This window comes from Antedon bifida, chromosome 8 (genome assembly GCF_963402885.1).
Source record: "Antedon bifida chromosome 8, ecAntBifi1.1, whole genome shotgun sequence".
Taxonomy (NCBI): Eukaryota; Metazoa; Echinodermata; class Crinoidea; order Comatulida; family Antedonidae; genus Antedon; species Antedon bifida.
In genome coordinates this window covers 419,827-435,627 of record NC_136233.1, presented here as the reverse complement: position 1 = coordinate 435,627, position 15,801 = coordinate 419,827, and the positions used below count along the sequence as shown (strand labels likewise).

General features: G+C 31.0%; 1 protein-coding gene across 4 annotated transcripts in view; it reads right to left on the bottom strand.

Annotated features, from left to right (window-relative positions):
- The window catches only part of LOC144851124 (protein MTSS 2-like), a 42,981-nt gene that overhangs the window by 13,220 nt on the left and 13,960 nt on the right, over nt 1-15,801 (bottom strand). For all 4 annotated transcript variants that reach the window (XM_078708664.1, XM_078708665.1, XM_078708666.1 and 1 more), the window contains exons 4-9: nt 6,910-6,994; nt 5,636-5,727; nt 5,383-5,457; nt 3,525-3,563; nt 2,333-2,490; nt 722-874 (exon numbers count right to left, since the gene is read on the bottom strand). In XM_078708664.1, the coding sequence (XP_078564790.1) occupies nt 722-874; nt 2,333-2,490; nt 3,525-3,563; nt 5,383-5,457; nt 5,636-5,727; nt 6,910-6,994 (602 nt within the window). The remainder of the gene's footprint in view (nt 1-721; nt 875-2,332; nt 2,491-3,524; nt 3,564-5,382; nt 5,458-5,635; nt 5,728-6,909; nt 6,995-15,801) is intronic.

Genomic DNA, 15,801 nt, shown 5'->3' with positions numbered 1-15,801 from the left:
ATACAACAATGTAAGATACAGATTGTAAATACATAAAGGTCTTTTGAAAAATGCGATTGTATATTAAACCGTTATCAACAAAGTAGGGTTATTGGCACATTACACAATTTTAGTTTTTTAGTTTGAGGTTTCAAGCCTTATTTTCCCATTTTTGTTATTAATGTATTTTTTACTATTAGTATATGATTACTAAATGGTTATTAATAAATTATTATTATAGTATATTCATTAATATTCAATAATAATTGACACAATAGTATAAATTAAGATATAGTAGTGTAAATGAATTTTCATGAATATAAAATATGATTTATATTGAAATTGTTTTTTCCGAAACCAAAAGAAAAATAAAAATCCAATAAAAGAAAACTAAAAAAAACCTTTGTTGTACAATAGCAGTAGGTAAGGATAACAAAAATCCATTTTCCTCTTGAAATTAAAAAAATAACCACCACACAGTTTAAAAAAAAATGATGGAACACCAATATGTATTATCAGAGTTGGAATACACAAAAAAAAAACTATTTGTGTAGAGTCTGAAAATTAATCATTTTTATCATGAAAAATTATGGCTTGTGTACAGTGATTGTTTGCGAGGACCAAAGTTTCTATTCATGTGAAAATAAATCAATCAATAAAAGTAATCATATTAGCTCCATCAGTTTTCTTTTGAATAAAACAATTATATGAAAATGAAACAAAAAGTTTAAAAAAAACTTACAGGAAAAGACCATTTATTTTCTTGACCTTTGACATCTAGAATGACCTGCTCACTGGCCTTTGGAAGTGTGAATGGATCTTTGACCTGTTCCATGATGTCATCCAGAATGGTGGACAAGTGAGTAGTCTCGCTTAACATAGAACATTCTTCATCCTGGGGTTGAAATTAAATAAATGTTGCCGTTGAAAAGAATTAGAAAGATGTAACCGTTGAAAAGAATTAGAAAGATGTAACCGTTGAAAAGAATTAGAAAGATGTAACCGTTGAAAAGAATTAGAAAGATGTAACCGTTGAAAAGAATTAGAAAGATGTAACCGTTGAAAAGAATTAGAAAGATGTAACCGTTGAAAAGAATTAGAAAGATGTAACAGTAAAAATGGACAATAAGAAACACTACAGTATATGGTCTTGAACCACTAATTAGGGAACAGCCTTAATAAGGGTACACTTTAGAGGAGGAGGAACACATTGGGTCCTGAATGTGTCCATTAACAAAACAAAATCATACAAATTAAAAGTAAAGTTTCAAAAACTACTGAAGATTAAAGAAATATACGGTAGAACTCTTATGAAATGGATACATTTAAGACCCAAGTGTCCCCCTTCCCAAAAAGTGTCCCCTTATGGGTTAGGGTTAGGGTTGTCCTCTGAATATGGGTTGAACTTAGTGTTAAAACATATATATTTCATGTTGTCCATTTTTATAGTAAAAATAATAATGGCGGCCTCCCTTGAATTTTTAAAATGTGTTTAAATACCAGGGTTTTGTTATTAATATTCTGTAAAGAGGGTAATACAATTTTAACAGCAGGTAACTTTAAGTGGATTATAACTCTTTAAAGGTAATACATTATTTATAGGCAGATAGAAATTCTACTAACAGATGAATATTTTCACTTTTATGCAACCTGCTATTAACAAAAAACCCCTGAAATATTATTATTATAAACAATGTTTTTATAGTTTAATAATAAATGGAATCTGTAACAAATTTAAACCATATTGCAAACAAGTTTATGCATAAATATCTGCATTAAACATATTCATAAAATAAAATTGAAATTCAATACAACAAATGTAATAGAGTTGGTAATTTGAGGAAAAACCAAATTGTAAATTACACATTTCAAAGATTGTAAATGTTTAGGAGTCTATTTTACAGCTTGAAATCTTAAGCCAATGCTTATGATTGTTCACTTAAACATTAAGACTGGTGTTTAGAAATGTACAGCTAGACAAATAAACTATGGAAGTCAGGTGCAGACCTGAAAGATCAGTAGGTTGAGGAAAGTGAGTTAGAGGCGATGACAGGGAGTGTGAACAGGAGCAAAAATTGATCTTTAAGCTGTTGAGATTGTTCTTTATTTCTGTTGGGGGCAAATAATGATCTTTAAAACTGTTGAGGAGTACAGTATTGTTTATTTTTTAAGGGAACAACTCATTATTTTTGAAAGTGATCACAATTGTGGTAGAGTATCAAAGGCTGCACTAAACATCTTGATATTACTGTCTAGTAAAAAGCCTGCTTTAGCTCTGTCTACACTATCAAACATTATTTCATCTCCCTAAGATCTCCCCACGCCCAAACCTGCCACGCCCTTTAATACATACCACAACAGGTTTAATGAGTGTGACAAATGTACAATATCGCCCTCTTTCTTCTATCAGACAGTTCCGTACAGCCGACTTTTCTGCTTCTTCCAATAGTAGATATTTATCTGTTACTTCTTGCATTGCACTGTCAAGTTTATATTGAACATCCATCTTACCTGTAGAACAAGAGACAAATTATAATGTAATACCCACTGTATCTGTAGAATAAGAGAAAAATTATAAATGTACTACCCATTGTATATGTGGAATAAGAGACAAATCATAATGTAATATCCATTCTATATGTGGAATAAGAGACAAATCATAAATGTAATATCCACTGTATCTGTAGAATAAGAGACAATATCTTATTAATAAAAAAGAAAATGTTTTTGAAACATGATCAAAAAAAGATTGAAAAGAAAAATGATTCATGAGTGAATGGCAAGCCTGTAGCTAGGATTTTTACAGAATGGTTCGTTTTTCCACAAAAGGGGCAAAAGCGACACTTTCAATGCTGATCTCTAGTTTGCACCCTCAGAACTTCCCTGGCTACAGGCTAGGAATGGTAATAGAATGGATGATGTACATACTATGGGTTTACATAAATGATATGAATGGGTGATAATGGTGATATAGGTATAAACCAGATGAGTGATATTGAATGGAGAGTAGATGGGAAAACATGGGTTGATAAAAACACAGTACACATAAAACTGTGCACATGGAACTGTAAGAATAATGTTAAAGAAAAGTTATAATATTTCAATATATTATATCATTATATTTTATATTAAATTTGACAAAATCAAACTAAAAACTAAAATTAAATGAAAAATTATTCATTTCTTTATAATAGCATAAATAAAGTGCATGGGGTTGGATGTGAAAATGTAACCCAATAAGGATTTGACCCTGCCCATTTATGCTTTAAAGGAAGGTGATCACAAATCTACCAGATTCACAATTTAAGCAAGTCTAAAAAGACTTATGAAATTCCATTAAAAGCAACAAAAATGCTTGTACTATTTTTTAGAAGAAAGTAATTTTTTGTATAAAGTAATGTAAATAAATCAGAAATGTAACCATGCATTTTGGTCAAGATAATGTAACAAACAAATAGTAGCTTAATGAAAGCAAGGAGGGATTTAATAAACTAATTCTTCCATGATGAAAGCGAGATCCTGCATTTTGTTTACTTTATACGTACTTAGTACTTCATTGTTTATCTTCACATCCTCTTTATCTGCTGCAAATTTAGCCAAATAAACGAGTGCATAAAATTAACATTCATAAACAGTACTACATTTATTCATAGTCAATAGTTGACTATGATTTGTTGTAGCATGGACCTATTATAGGTCCATGATTGTAGGCCTACATTATTTATGTTTTCTGTATGTTGTTACCATAGGAATGAGTGTCCAATGAATGTACTATAGAAATTATAACATATTTTAAAATTCAAGTTTCAAAATTGATATTTTTTAGGGAAATTCTGAAGGAAAGAACAATTGATCTAATTGTCCCGGAACATCAAGGAAACAGCTTAGATAGCAACTTGTATAACAAAATACTGGAATGGTTCCAGATTGCGAACTTTCCAATAATGATAACAATTCCGAGGGAGTTGCAATTAAAGATATTACTCAGCTTCCGGTTTAAACGACAACAATTGGTCTTTCTACCAATAATTCTGATTATTGTATACTTAAAAGAGATAGCACATAAACAGTTTACAGTATAATAGACAATTAAAAACAAAGGTGGGACAATTGGTATAAAAAAAACAAGTTGAAAAGTTACAGATTGAAATATTCAGGTTAAATAAACATTCAAAATGTTACAATAAATAAACTATGGCATATATTCACAAAATAAAGCTAAATATAACCCTAAATCTGGATTTATTCCAGTACTGGGTTTAGTCCATGACTAACTTTAAAATGCTGCCTATTGTTTAACTTGAGTCTGGTAGAGTAAACTCAGTCTTCTTTCTCTGAATGTGCTGTTAGAAGATAGCGAATCAATTATTTTATGTAGCTTGTTGTTTTGTGTCAAATATAATTTTCTATAACAATTTATTGAGGTTTGACAAGATTGTCTCCCAATTTATTTGCCAATATTTAAAACAAATGTTTATAATAATGTAGTGAATAATGAAGCAGCTGACAAATTTTGTATTCTCTCCCCAACTCCACTATGTGAATGCTATATTGGCACTTATGTCAGTAACATAATAGATTGAGATAGCAATCCAAGGTTGGACAATACAGGAAGGGTATGAACGCATACATAGGAAGTACTACTGGTCTTATATGACTTGGGCGTAATTGACATTACAAAAACATGACATTGAGAGATGGCTGATGTTCATAATCAACATAGCAAGGTGGGAAATACAGCATTGTATTTAAAGTGGGAGGGGTTAAAGAAGGAAAACGAATGTACAGTATTGGAAGACAACTAAATTTGTGAAAGGAAGATTAGTGTAAATGTAAATTTGTGTATGAAATTCTGACCACCTCCCTTCTGTACGAGTATTAATTTCTAAACATAACGCAGTCTCAACTAATATGTTAGTCTAATTGCTAGATGGAAAGTAAAACAATGGGACATTAATTGTTCAAAGCAATAATATTTACCTCATATTTAACTTTCTTATAAATATTAAAACTATTTTTAATATGTTATCCATTCAACATGTTGTTGTGCAATTTGGAGTTAGAATCAGGGAGGTACTTATTGACATTTTTATAGCTGTTGTAAGTATTGTACTGGGATTTCAATGTGACACTTTGCTAATTCTTACACATGTACACTTTCGTTTATGGATTGTTGTCATTAATTTTCAATTTAACACCAGTTCAGGAGTTTAGTACATCTTTAGTATAATAATATATCTTGGTATATATCTTTTAAAAGTAGAAACATCGATAGCATGTTGATATTTTACAGTTTGCTTCGGTTTCGGCAAAAATCAACCAAACTCTAATGTTGCATTTCATAGCTTTCTATTTATCTTTCTCTAAATTACAAAAGAAAAATAATCATCAAAGTATACATACCCTTCTTAGCTTTCTTTTGAAGTCTGATGGTATCTGATGATTTCTTCTTAATCTCTTGTCTTGCTTTCTTATATTCTAAACAACAAATAATTTGTAACTTTAAAGGCACAGGATTGGTAAAGAGAGAGGTACAGGATTGGTCCTTTGCCTATGTATCACAGCAATATTAAATCATATTTCTGTCCTTAGTTTAAGGAATGTAATAGGAATTAAGAGATTAAATCTGGATTAAGGGATTAAATGAGAAAGAAACCTTTAGCATGATCTTTATCCAACTGTGTCGTAATCTTCTTCCAATCTTCTATCTTTTCTTGGAGTGGAAAAACTAAACAATCCATTAAAGACCTATGACATAAAAATAAGTAAATTATGTTTGATTTAGGACACTTGACCACTACACCGACAGACTCGGGTTCAATTCGCGATAAGTTCACTTAGCTACATGAGTACCTAATTGAAAAAATACTAGGGATGTGGCATGGAAAGGAACTGGGCACCTTAATTAATACATAATGCCAAGTCCAACAAGCTTCTAATGATTATCCACCTACGTTTTCACCCAAGCTGAATACAAGGCTTGTATTTAACTTTACCAAGGCAGCAGTATATTTTTATTGAGGTAAATTTATTAAGACTTTGTATATTTACTGAAATGCAGCTCTTTATTTTTGTAATACTGAAATACACTGTGGCAGACATGTTTATACTCCAAATAAGGTCATTATTACAGACCTGTGTATGTGTGCAGGGATGTGGTAAGGTTATATCTCTCAAACTATGTTCGCCCAATGAAAAGAAGACCCACACTAAAGCTCTGTCTACACTATCAAACTTTATGTGACAAAAAATGTGATGTGCCCATATTTGGGCACATCACACTTTCTTTTGTCAAACTTCTTTGATAGTGTAAGAAAACAAGCCTACCCCTTAATATAGTGCAACTCTCTATGGTATGGTTAATAATAACTTCTGGGAGAACATTTCAAGGGTAATTCAAAAACATTTAAATTGGATTGACATTGAATTCAAAAGTCGTTGAACTTGATCAAGTACATTAATTTGTCAAGTTAAAATATAAATTTATCTTCATTGAGAATAAGATCTGTAGGATTGTAGCCATCTGGATGGAGGCATTGGAATGAACTTGGGTCACAGAGGTCATTAAAGTTCCTTACTGAAAACTGTTTTATGTGTTTCAGCAAACAGTATATTAAATCACCAATTACTGCCTAAAACCCTTTCTTTAAAAATTCTATTTTCATCAACGATCTAGCTCAGTAGCTGATGTTTTTTTTTCTATTTTGTGGTGTCAACAACACTTTACTTATATTCACAATATTCATGTTCATCTTTCATGTCATCACCATATTCATCAGTAACATTTTTAAATCTTGTAAATTCACTTTGTATTTCATATTTCCTCTGATGTAGCTGTTTGCCCCATTTTACTTGGGTATTGTTCATGATTTGAACATGTGGACTACCATGGTACTGTACCATGTCAAAAGATACAATGATGAAACTTACGCAGTAAAAGACTTGAGTTTAATTTCAATTGATTTATGTCTCATGCACATCCTCGTCAGTGCTGATCCTATTTCTTTTGTCGCTCCTAAAAAAACAAAAACAAAAAACGACATTTTTATTGCATGCTTGTGTAAAATTCTTGAACATAAATTAAGGTAACCTCGACACATACTGTACATACAATCTGTAAAATTTTTCTGTAAAATAAAGTTAAAATATTTATAAAAATTCCTTATTAATGCTTAATAGAAAAATATAAATTAAGCATGTAAGTTCTGATACAAGCCCAGAGCAATAATTATGATATCAATCGACCATAATATAAAAGAAAAACATTAAACGCATCACTAGGTTTGAGCACGTAATTTAAATATGCAGAACACGCGCCATTCTCCTCATCTATTATGCTGTCTAATTTATCATAATAATTAAAACATTGACGAGGAAAATCAAATGGACAAAGGAATCGTAAATGAGGAATATCTATTTGAACAGTTAGACGTGAGAGCGTGGCATCGAGGCGTAGTAGTAATAATCAATTATACATCTAAGAAAGATCTTCAAATTGTTTGAAATCAATTGATCAGGTTTAAATTGTAGTTCATGCATATGAAGATTAATTGTCATGAAATAGGTAACATAAGATGGTGTTTGTAGTTGACATTTTCACATCGATGAGGTCGGACAAAGGGTGCGTTAAAGCATAGCGTACTCATGACACATGAGACAACGAAGATGTACAAAATATTAACAACCTTCCAATCAGCTTCACAATTTGAACAACACTACTGTACAGAATAGTAGTAGAGAAATTAAAATATCTCTATGGTACTCCAAACCAATTTTTATGTACATTAATAGTTGAACAAATTCAATACTTCTTTTAATTTATCTAAAGCAACTTAATAAAATGGGTTTCATTACAAATTGGGTTAATGAAATGAGGTTAAAGGTCATACACTTCATACTAACTCATGTATATTGTCATTGTGGATTTCAACAAATGGATACAAATTAATAACAGTTGATAACTTGTTATACATTAATCAATTTGATCAGTAAATGGGACAATCTAGAAACAACAAATATTGGTACAAAAGTCTTGAAACATTTGGTAGTTTTAACAGGAAGCAAAATTTGGAAAGGTACACTCTGTACAGACAGTATATTTGAGTATTCTCTATACAGTACATAGCTCTACTCTCCCAATACCAGATTTATATCCCTGAAAACCAGAAACTTTTTTAAAACCAGACTTTTCTTGTATCTTTACAAAAACACATTCTGATTATCAGAATTTCTGAAAAGGCCAAGGGGTTAACTACATTCAATTCACCTGGAACATACAATATTGTCCTAGATTGTTATATTGCTCTACACTGTATGTTTGGTTTTATTAAAAGTAATGTTTAATGCCTAAAACACAGAGTAAAGTACGCTACTTAGTCTGCTACAAATGATCAGCTTAGTCATTAAGTACATACTTAATGTTGTACGATAATTGATTAAAAAAAGTGAACTTTCAAACTTTGATGTCATATTGAACAATATGATGCCTGTAAATAAACATTAGTGTACCAGTTTAGTTAACCTGCAACATTCAGTACATACTGTTACATTTGACTGATGTAATGAGGTTTGTAAAAACTTAAATATTTATAAACATACTCATTACTGGTTTGCAGTAGTCAAACACACTATACAGTCAAACAGATGGTGTCGTGACAGAAATGAGTGGAAAACGACAAAATTGATGTTTGGAAAAATAATTAGATCCGATTCAGTGCCATTTTGGGAAAGAGGGATTTCATGTTTATTATTATTGAGTGGTACAAATGTGAATTCCATATACAATTTCTAAAACTGACTTCTAAGACTTTGTATTTAATTAGTGATAGTGATCAGGAGAAATGTCCCAGTTACTGTATACTACTACTGTGTTTCAGAATTGAACCCCGGAACTTGGGATTACAAAACAAGCTTTTCAACTACCATTCTACATTTCCACATGATTATCCATCTAAAATAAGCAAGACTCATTCAATAATAATGACAACCTGAGAACAGGGTTGGTGCACTTATCTATATTGAACATCAAACTTAGGTTCAAGGTAGCATACTTATTTCATATTTCTCATGACTTAGTTATGAAGATCTCCAGATATCAGGTGAGTACAGTAGTGTGTGAAATTAACACAAAAGTCAAATGGGGACAAGTGAGAGTTGTGAGAGAACATAGAACTCCACATTAAAAATACCAAAAGGTTTGAAGAAAATGCGAATTGATTGATTGACGATTGATACGAACTTGCAAGTAAGAGAACAGTAAACCAGAATTCCTTAACCAATATGTTGTTAAAATACTGCTATAGCCTATACACAGTACAGTAGTAGTAGTATTTTAGGTTTATTATGGACTTTACTGTACAACTAACTATCCCATTCATAACAATAGTTAATAATTGCTAGCAAATCTCAATGCCACGTGGTAACGTAGCGTCGCTCCCAACATGACTCCATCTCTTTTAATCAAATTCACAGTTAGACTCTACAGGACCAATGCATTGATCCGCATCTCTAGAGATTTGTATTTAGTACTATACTTAACTCTGGGACACAAAAAGAAAAAAAATGCAATAATTTTATTACTATTTTTCTCATGATCTTGAGATAAATAGTATCCGTCAATCTGTGGAACCTTGGTATTCAACGAATACAAGAATATTAGCATTAACACTACATGTATTTCTACACTATCAAACTTTGTGACAAAAAAAATGTGATGTGCCCATATATGGACATGATGATATCATATCACTACCATATTTGACCATATCACTACCATATTTGGGCACATCACACTTTTATTAGTGTAGACAGAGCTTTAAAAACATACCTTAGCAAAGCTACTATATTAATGCATTCATGTTGGCTCTTCACTATGTTTCATGTATGAACAGTTAGATATTAAATTTATTTGCTCAAGCTGTGCTAGACATCAAATAGGGTATACAGTTATTATTCTAACCAGCTAGTTTAAAGGCATGTCTACAATGAATGTATATTTTGATGTTTTATAATTTATACTGCACGGTACAGTATTCAAAATGAAACAATATAATTTTGTTTATCGTCTGTCTCGTTTGCAATATACAATTTGTCAAAATTTGAACTGAGGCTGGCATTTAAAATAAAAGTTTACAACCCCACTTATAATATGAACAAATTATGATAGTACAAAAATTACACAAACGTATTCTGCTCATTACTCTGTCTTAGTTGCCATGGTGATTGTGACGTAGTGCAATATTTATTTTTAGAACACCTTGATCCTTTGTTTGAGAGAAGACTTGGATAAAAATACTCAGATGAAGAAAAAAACAGCACCAATTTCAATTTTATTTTTTATTAAAGCTTTGTTAAATTATTATTGCATACCATTGGTGTTGTTGTTGAAGAACACCTTTGTCTGTCCTTGAAACTCTTATAAATGAATTATTATAATACCACAAAATAATACCTGTATAACATTTCAATGACTAAATAATAATGCTTGTTGTATTTTATTCATAAAAACATGGTGTTTTACGAGTAAGGTATTTCACCACTTGAATGAGTTTGTGACGGAATTTCAGATATTCAAAGTTTCACAGGAATGCTTAATATAGTGTACAGTAGTTTTGAGATATGAAACCAATTCAATTCACTCTGTCTTGCTTGTCACATAAAACATAAAAATTTAAAATATGATAAAATGGAAAATTTTTTTAAAAACTATCGGATAGTGGGATAGTCAACAAATGAGTTTAACCCACCTGGTAACTGTAAAAGTATGCAACAGTATTCACATACACACTCACACAATAGCATAATAATAATACAATATAGCATATAGCATGATGACATCATGTCTTGTCATGCATTGCTTTGAAAATGTAACTATTTGAGTGAAGAAACCAATCTTAAAAGTGACAGTGTACTATAAAAATACCAGACAATAAATGAACAAAAAACTAGACAAAATCGGCAAGATCTGTAGGAGATCAGAGAGTCCTTGCCGAGGCAGCAGGCATTAGGGAGGAAGTCTACAAACATGAAATGAAGTAGCAGCTATTAACCTTTTAATTCCTGCCATTGTCTTGGGCTTAATAATCACGCTTTTTAATACCAAGTACCGATATTTATTCCAGTTTGAGTATTAAGTTCACATCTCATAGGAACTGAACATTCAACCTGGTTACCAAAAGACATTAATGTTTTACAGACATCATTTGGTCACTCTTAAATTAAGAGAAATGTTGCCAAAGGGGTTTTGGGGTCTAGAGTTTGTCTCAGTACTTTTAAACTTTATTGCACACCTAAAAAATTGATTTGCTTGCAGTTTTTAAGCCTTGAAGCAAGGTAAGGTTGATCTTAACAGAACCGTGCTTAAACGACACAAGTTATAACTGTAGGGAAGAGTTGACTATGTATACATTAATGAATGAAATCTGTATAATCTTCCATGTACAACATTTATGACACTTGATGTGTTTAAACCAATCTATTCTTTAGTGCGTTGTGCGTGTTAAATTGACAAACACAGATCTTTACAGTAGAAAATATAAAGTTTAAACAAAAAGACAATTATTTCCTTTCCCATGAGTTTGGTTAACAATTTTTTTTTTTGGTTGGAGTGCGTTAACTTTGTGTACTTTGAAATTGAGAGTTAATTGTTGTAAAACAATATTTCCTGAAAGATGTTATTCTTGCTAGGTTTGTGTTTTGGTAAAAGAGTCAAAAACCTTTTGTAAGTAATCAAAAACATGACTCCATCCATCATACACTTTTCTAGAATCGATGATTGGTTTCAAAAAGCTAGTTGACAAAACTAATACTACTGTGAATTTGTAATTCTTTTTAAAAAACAAACATTATCGAAACTAACCTGCTTGACAGTTTTGCTGTCCTACTCAGACGGCTTCTTCAAGTTAGTTTCACTGTTTTTGGTTTTTTTTTAAAGAATTACAAATTCACAGTTCAATTACTGTATCCAACACCAGATGAACATTTTTAATCATGTTTGAATTGTATTGAATTTTGTACAAAATCAGTTTAAATTTTTCTTTCAAAGAATGGTTCAAAGTAGGCCTTCAGAGTAGTCATACAATTGTGAAATTCATAGAAATCCACGGCTGAAGAAGAAATATTTGTGACATTTTTTTTCCTAATGACAATGGCTGTATTGCTCTGTGACATTATTGAAGAGGCAGGCTAGCAATTGACATAATAGGACAAAGTGCTGAGATGAAAGAGCCTATTCAGATACTATTATAGGATAATTATTAACTAACAAAGTATCTAAACATCCTATTGTATACAGTTGAAATGTGTTAAAAGAGTTTAAACACAAAACACAATTGTAACTGATCAGCAACAAGTCTAACTAGTTTATGTTGAATTTGTGGAATACTGACTCTGATGAGTTTTTAATTTAATTTTTTAGTTCTCCTCTAATGAAAAATCAAATTGTGACTCCATGAACCAGTAACATGTTTTTGACAGATTAATACTATAATAGCAATATTCTGTAAAGTAAATTTCACATGTTGTGGACAAATACAAATAATTTAACTAACATAACTAATAACATTCTATGAATGAAATTATATTTTGATGTTTATGCAATTCAGCAGTTATTGGCTGCAATCGATTTTTTTCATTTGGTTTTATAAAATATATTTTTAATTTATTTACAGTATTTAAACATGCACAAAAAGTCTGTAAATTCATGCTGCAACTTTCATAACAAGCTTTGCTGTCAAGACCCTTGCATTAGATCTGGATTTCAAAGTATGCCCAATCCATGATATATCTTGTTGTTTCTTCCACTGATACCAGTCAATCATATTACACACAACCAATTAAATATTTCTGTCCCATCTGCTTCGTTGGTTGTAGAGTCATCACTGATCTGTCTAAATGCTTTGCTTAACTTGAGAACAGGACACCTCGGCTTTCTTTCTGAAGCCTCGATCAAAACTTACGAAACACTTCATAGAAATGAAGCATGATAATCTATGGCACGCACACAATAGCAAGATACCGATGATATTATTTTAATTTGGTTTCACTCTATTAATTATAAAAGAAATTCAACCAGAAATACCGGAATTCAAGGATAATAAAATATAAAAGTAAACATTTTGTGGTATTAAAAATAAATAGTACACAATACCAAGGCTGGATTTGTTGTGGTTTTTTTGTGTTGTCATAATATTCATATTATGGACATATTTTACATATTAGTATTACCCATTATCTTTTGTGGAATTAACTATATTTTGTGGTATACTGTACAAAGTATTTGTATTTGTATTGTTGTTTATTGTTATTTTCATTGATACAAAATTTATATTGTGCGTTTTGGAAAGAAGTAATACTGTTTATGATTTATAAATCAGTCTATCTGTAAATTAACAGCTCTATCTACAATTATATCATGATCTTTAATTGAAACTGGATGAAACTTTTCCAGAAGTTACAATTTATCAGTTTTCGTAACACGTTTGTAAAGCTCTGTCTACACTATCAAAAAAGTGTGATGTGCCCAAATATCACATCACATTTTATTGTACAACATAAAGTTTGATAGTGTAGACAGAGCTATAGAAGTAAAGATCGCATGCATAATATCTGCTAGTACAACTTACTAGTGATGATACAATCACAGCTATTTACTGTGCTAGGATTTAATATGATAATTGTACAAATGCAGATTAGTTTTAGCATACAGATATCTGTATGGTTTGAGGCAATATGACCTTGACACAAACAGCTCTCTAAATACAATTTCTTTGCTGCGAATTGGCTTCTTGTTAAACATAAACAGTTTCATTAAATATTCTTCAGAATAGGTTAAAACATTATTCTAGTTTTAGCATATCAAGATCTTTTCAAATACTTTTTTCCCAAATTGATAGACTTCAACAGCTTTTCAGCTTTCAGTTACAAAAAAGCAATAACCAGTACTATATCTGTATGTGATTTTGTACATGGTTAATGACTTTTTAATATAATGATTTAGAATTGATGATACAATTGAACTTAAACTACAGTATTCTGTTAAAATGATGGAGTAAGAGGATTTTTAAAGTGTTAGGGCAGTTGTACCTTGCCAGTGGCTGATCCAGGATTTTGAAATAGAGGATGCCCAGGGCCCAGACCCATCCTTCTATGGCCTAATACACGCTTCTGACAAATGTACTTTATTCATAACTTGCCGAATAAGTTTAATATGCTTATATTTGGCTTATCCAAGCAAGACACAAAATACAGCTAACATGTTAATAATTGAAAACAATTCACTGGACCAGCAGATGGTAATCATACTTTGGCAAGGATTAGGGCTGTGGTGTATTATTACCTTCTGAGGAAATCATTGCAGATCCTGTCATTGTAAAATGTAGCACTTGGAAACATTGAGGAAATCAGATGGATAACATTAATGTTGTTGACTATCTGTTGTAATTAATGTCAATTGTGGTTTACAATTCATGCTAGACAAAAATATTGTTGTTTGAAATTTCACATTTTAATATTAATAAAAATTATAAGTACGAAAGTATTTTCTAAAAGAAGAAAAAGAATTGTAACTAGAATTTAATTCGTCACTTTGACGAATTATAGGTGATCATTTTTATCATTTTACCGAAATAATTTTGTTGCACGTACGTTAACATACGATCAGAAAATGTTGATGTATGCCATCCTATTATACGCTTTAGTGCTGAGTTGTGCCTATTATATGCCATATACAATATGTACAGTATATAATGTATCTATATACAGTGTAGCATAGGTGAAATTACGGGACACACATCATGTTCTAATTTTTTGGTATGATGGAATTATCAAAATAAACTCGAAGATGACAATTTCGAAAGATAATGAATTGAGCAAATAAATATAAGAATTGGAAGAGAATTTGGCACGTAGAAGCGCTGTGCGCGCTCTTTGAAATGTGTATAACTTTGACGAAAAAGATGAAAAAAATACTTTTTAACTTCAACTGGCCATATGTTAACGTCACAACATCCGATAGGCTTAATTTTTATATGAATTCATATCTACATTTCATCAGCTTTCATAATAAATTATAATTATCAAGGTAACCTTTAATTCTGAAGAGCTGTAAGATATTCAAATTTACGGCGAAGGTGAAATTACACGACCTACGTTATTCAAGTTTTTACGCGTGATGACGTCATCAAAATAAAAATAGTGGCAGGTCATGAGAAAGTCAATTAATTGAGCAATCACATACTAAAATTTGAGCAAAAATCAGGCACAAATTATTAGAGATGCGTTCTATTGAATGTGATAAAATATGACAAAAGAGAAAAAAAACTTAATTTTAAATTGAAGTGGCCATTTGATGACGTCACAACATTTTGTACGTCAAATGGTTACATGAATTCATATCTACAACTCAATGGCTTCCCGAATAAGTTAAAAAAAATGGGGGTCATCTTGCATTCTGAAGAGTTATTTTCATTTTGAAAATACCTTATTTTTCACCATTTTCAGCACTTTGATGCAATTAATTTGCGCATTTTGTCATTTTTAACGTGCTCGTATAGCGTTATCTTAAGTCGGAATGGACTCAAAATCGGTGAATGTACTAAGAATTGTGAGTAGATTGTGATTTATACATCAAATTTTATTTTTTACGCTTTTTAAGAATCGCGTGCGCAAAAACGTGTTTTTGCGCAGTAATTTTTTGAAACGCGCAAATGGCCTAATTCATGCTCTAAATTGATCAAAATTTAATTTTGAGCGTTCTAAATTTTTAACGCGCGATTTCACGTGCATGACCTTGAAACGCGCACATTTTTATTTGCTAATATTTTT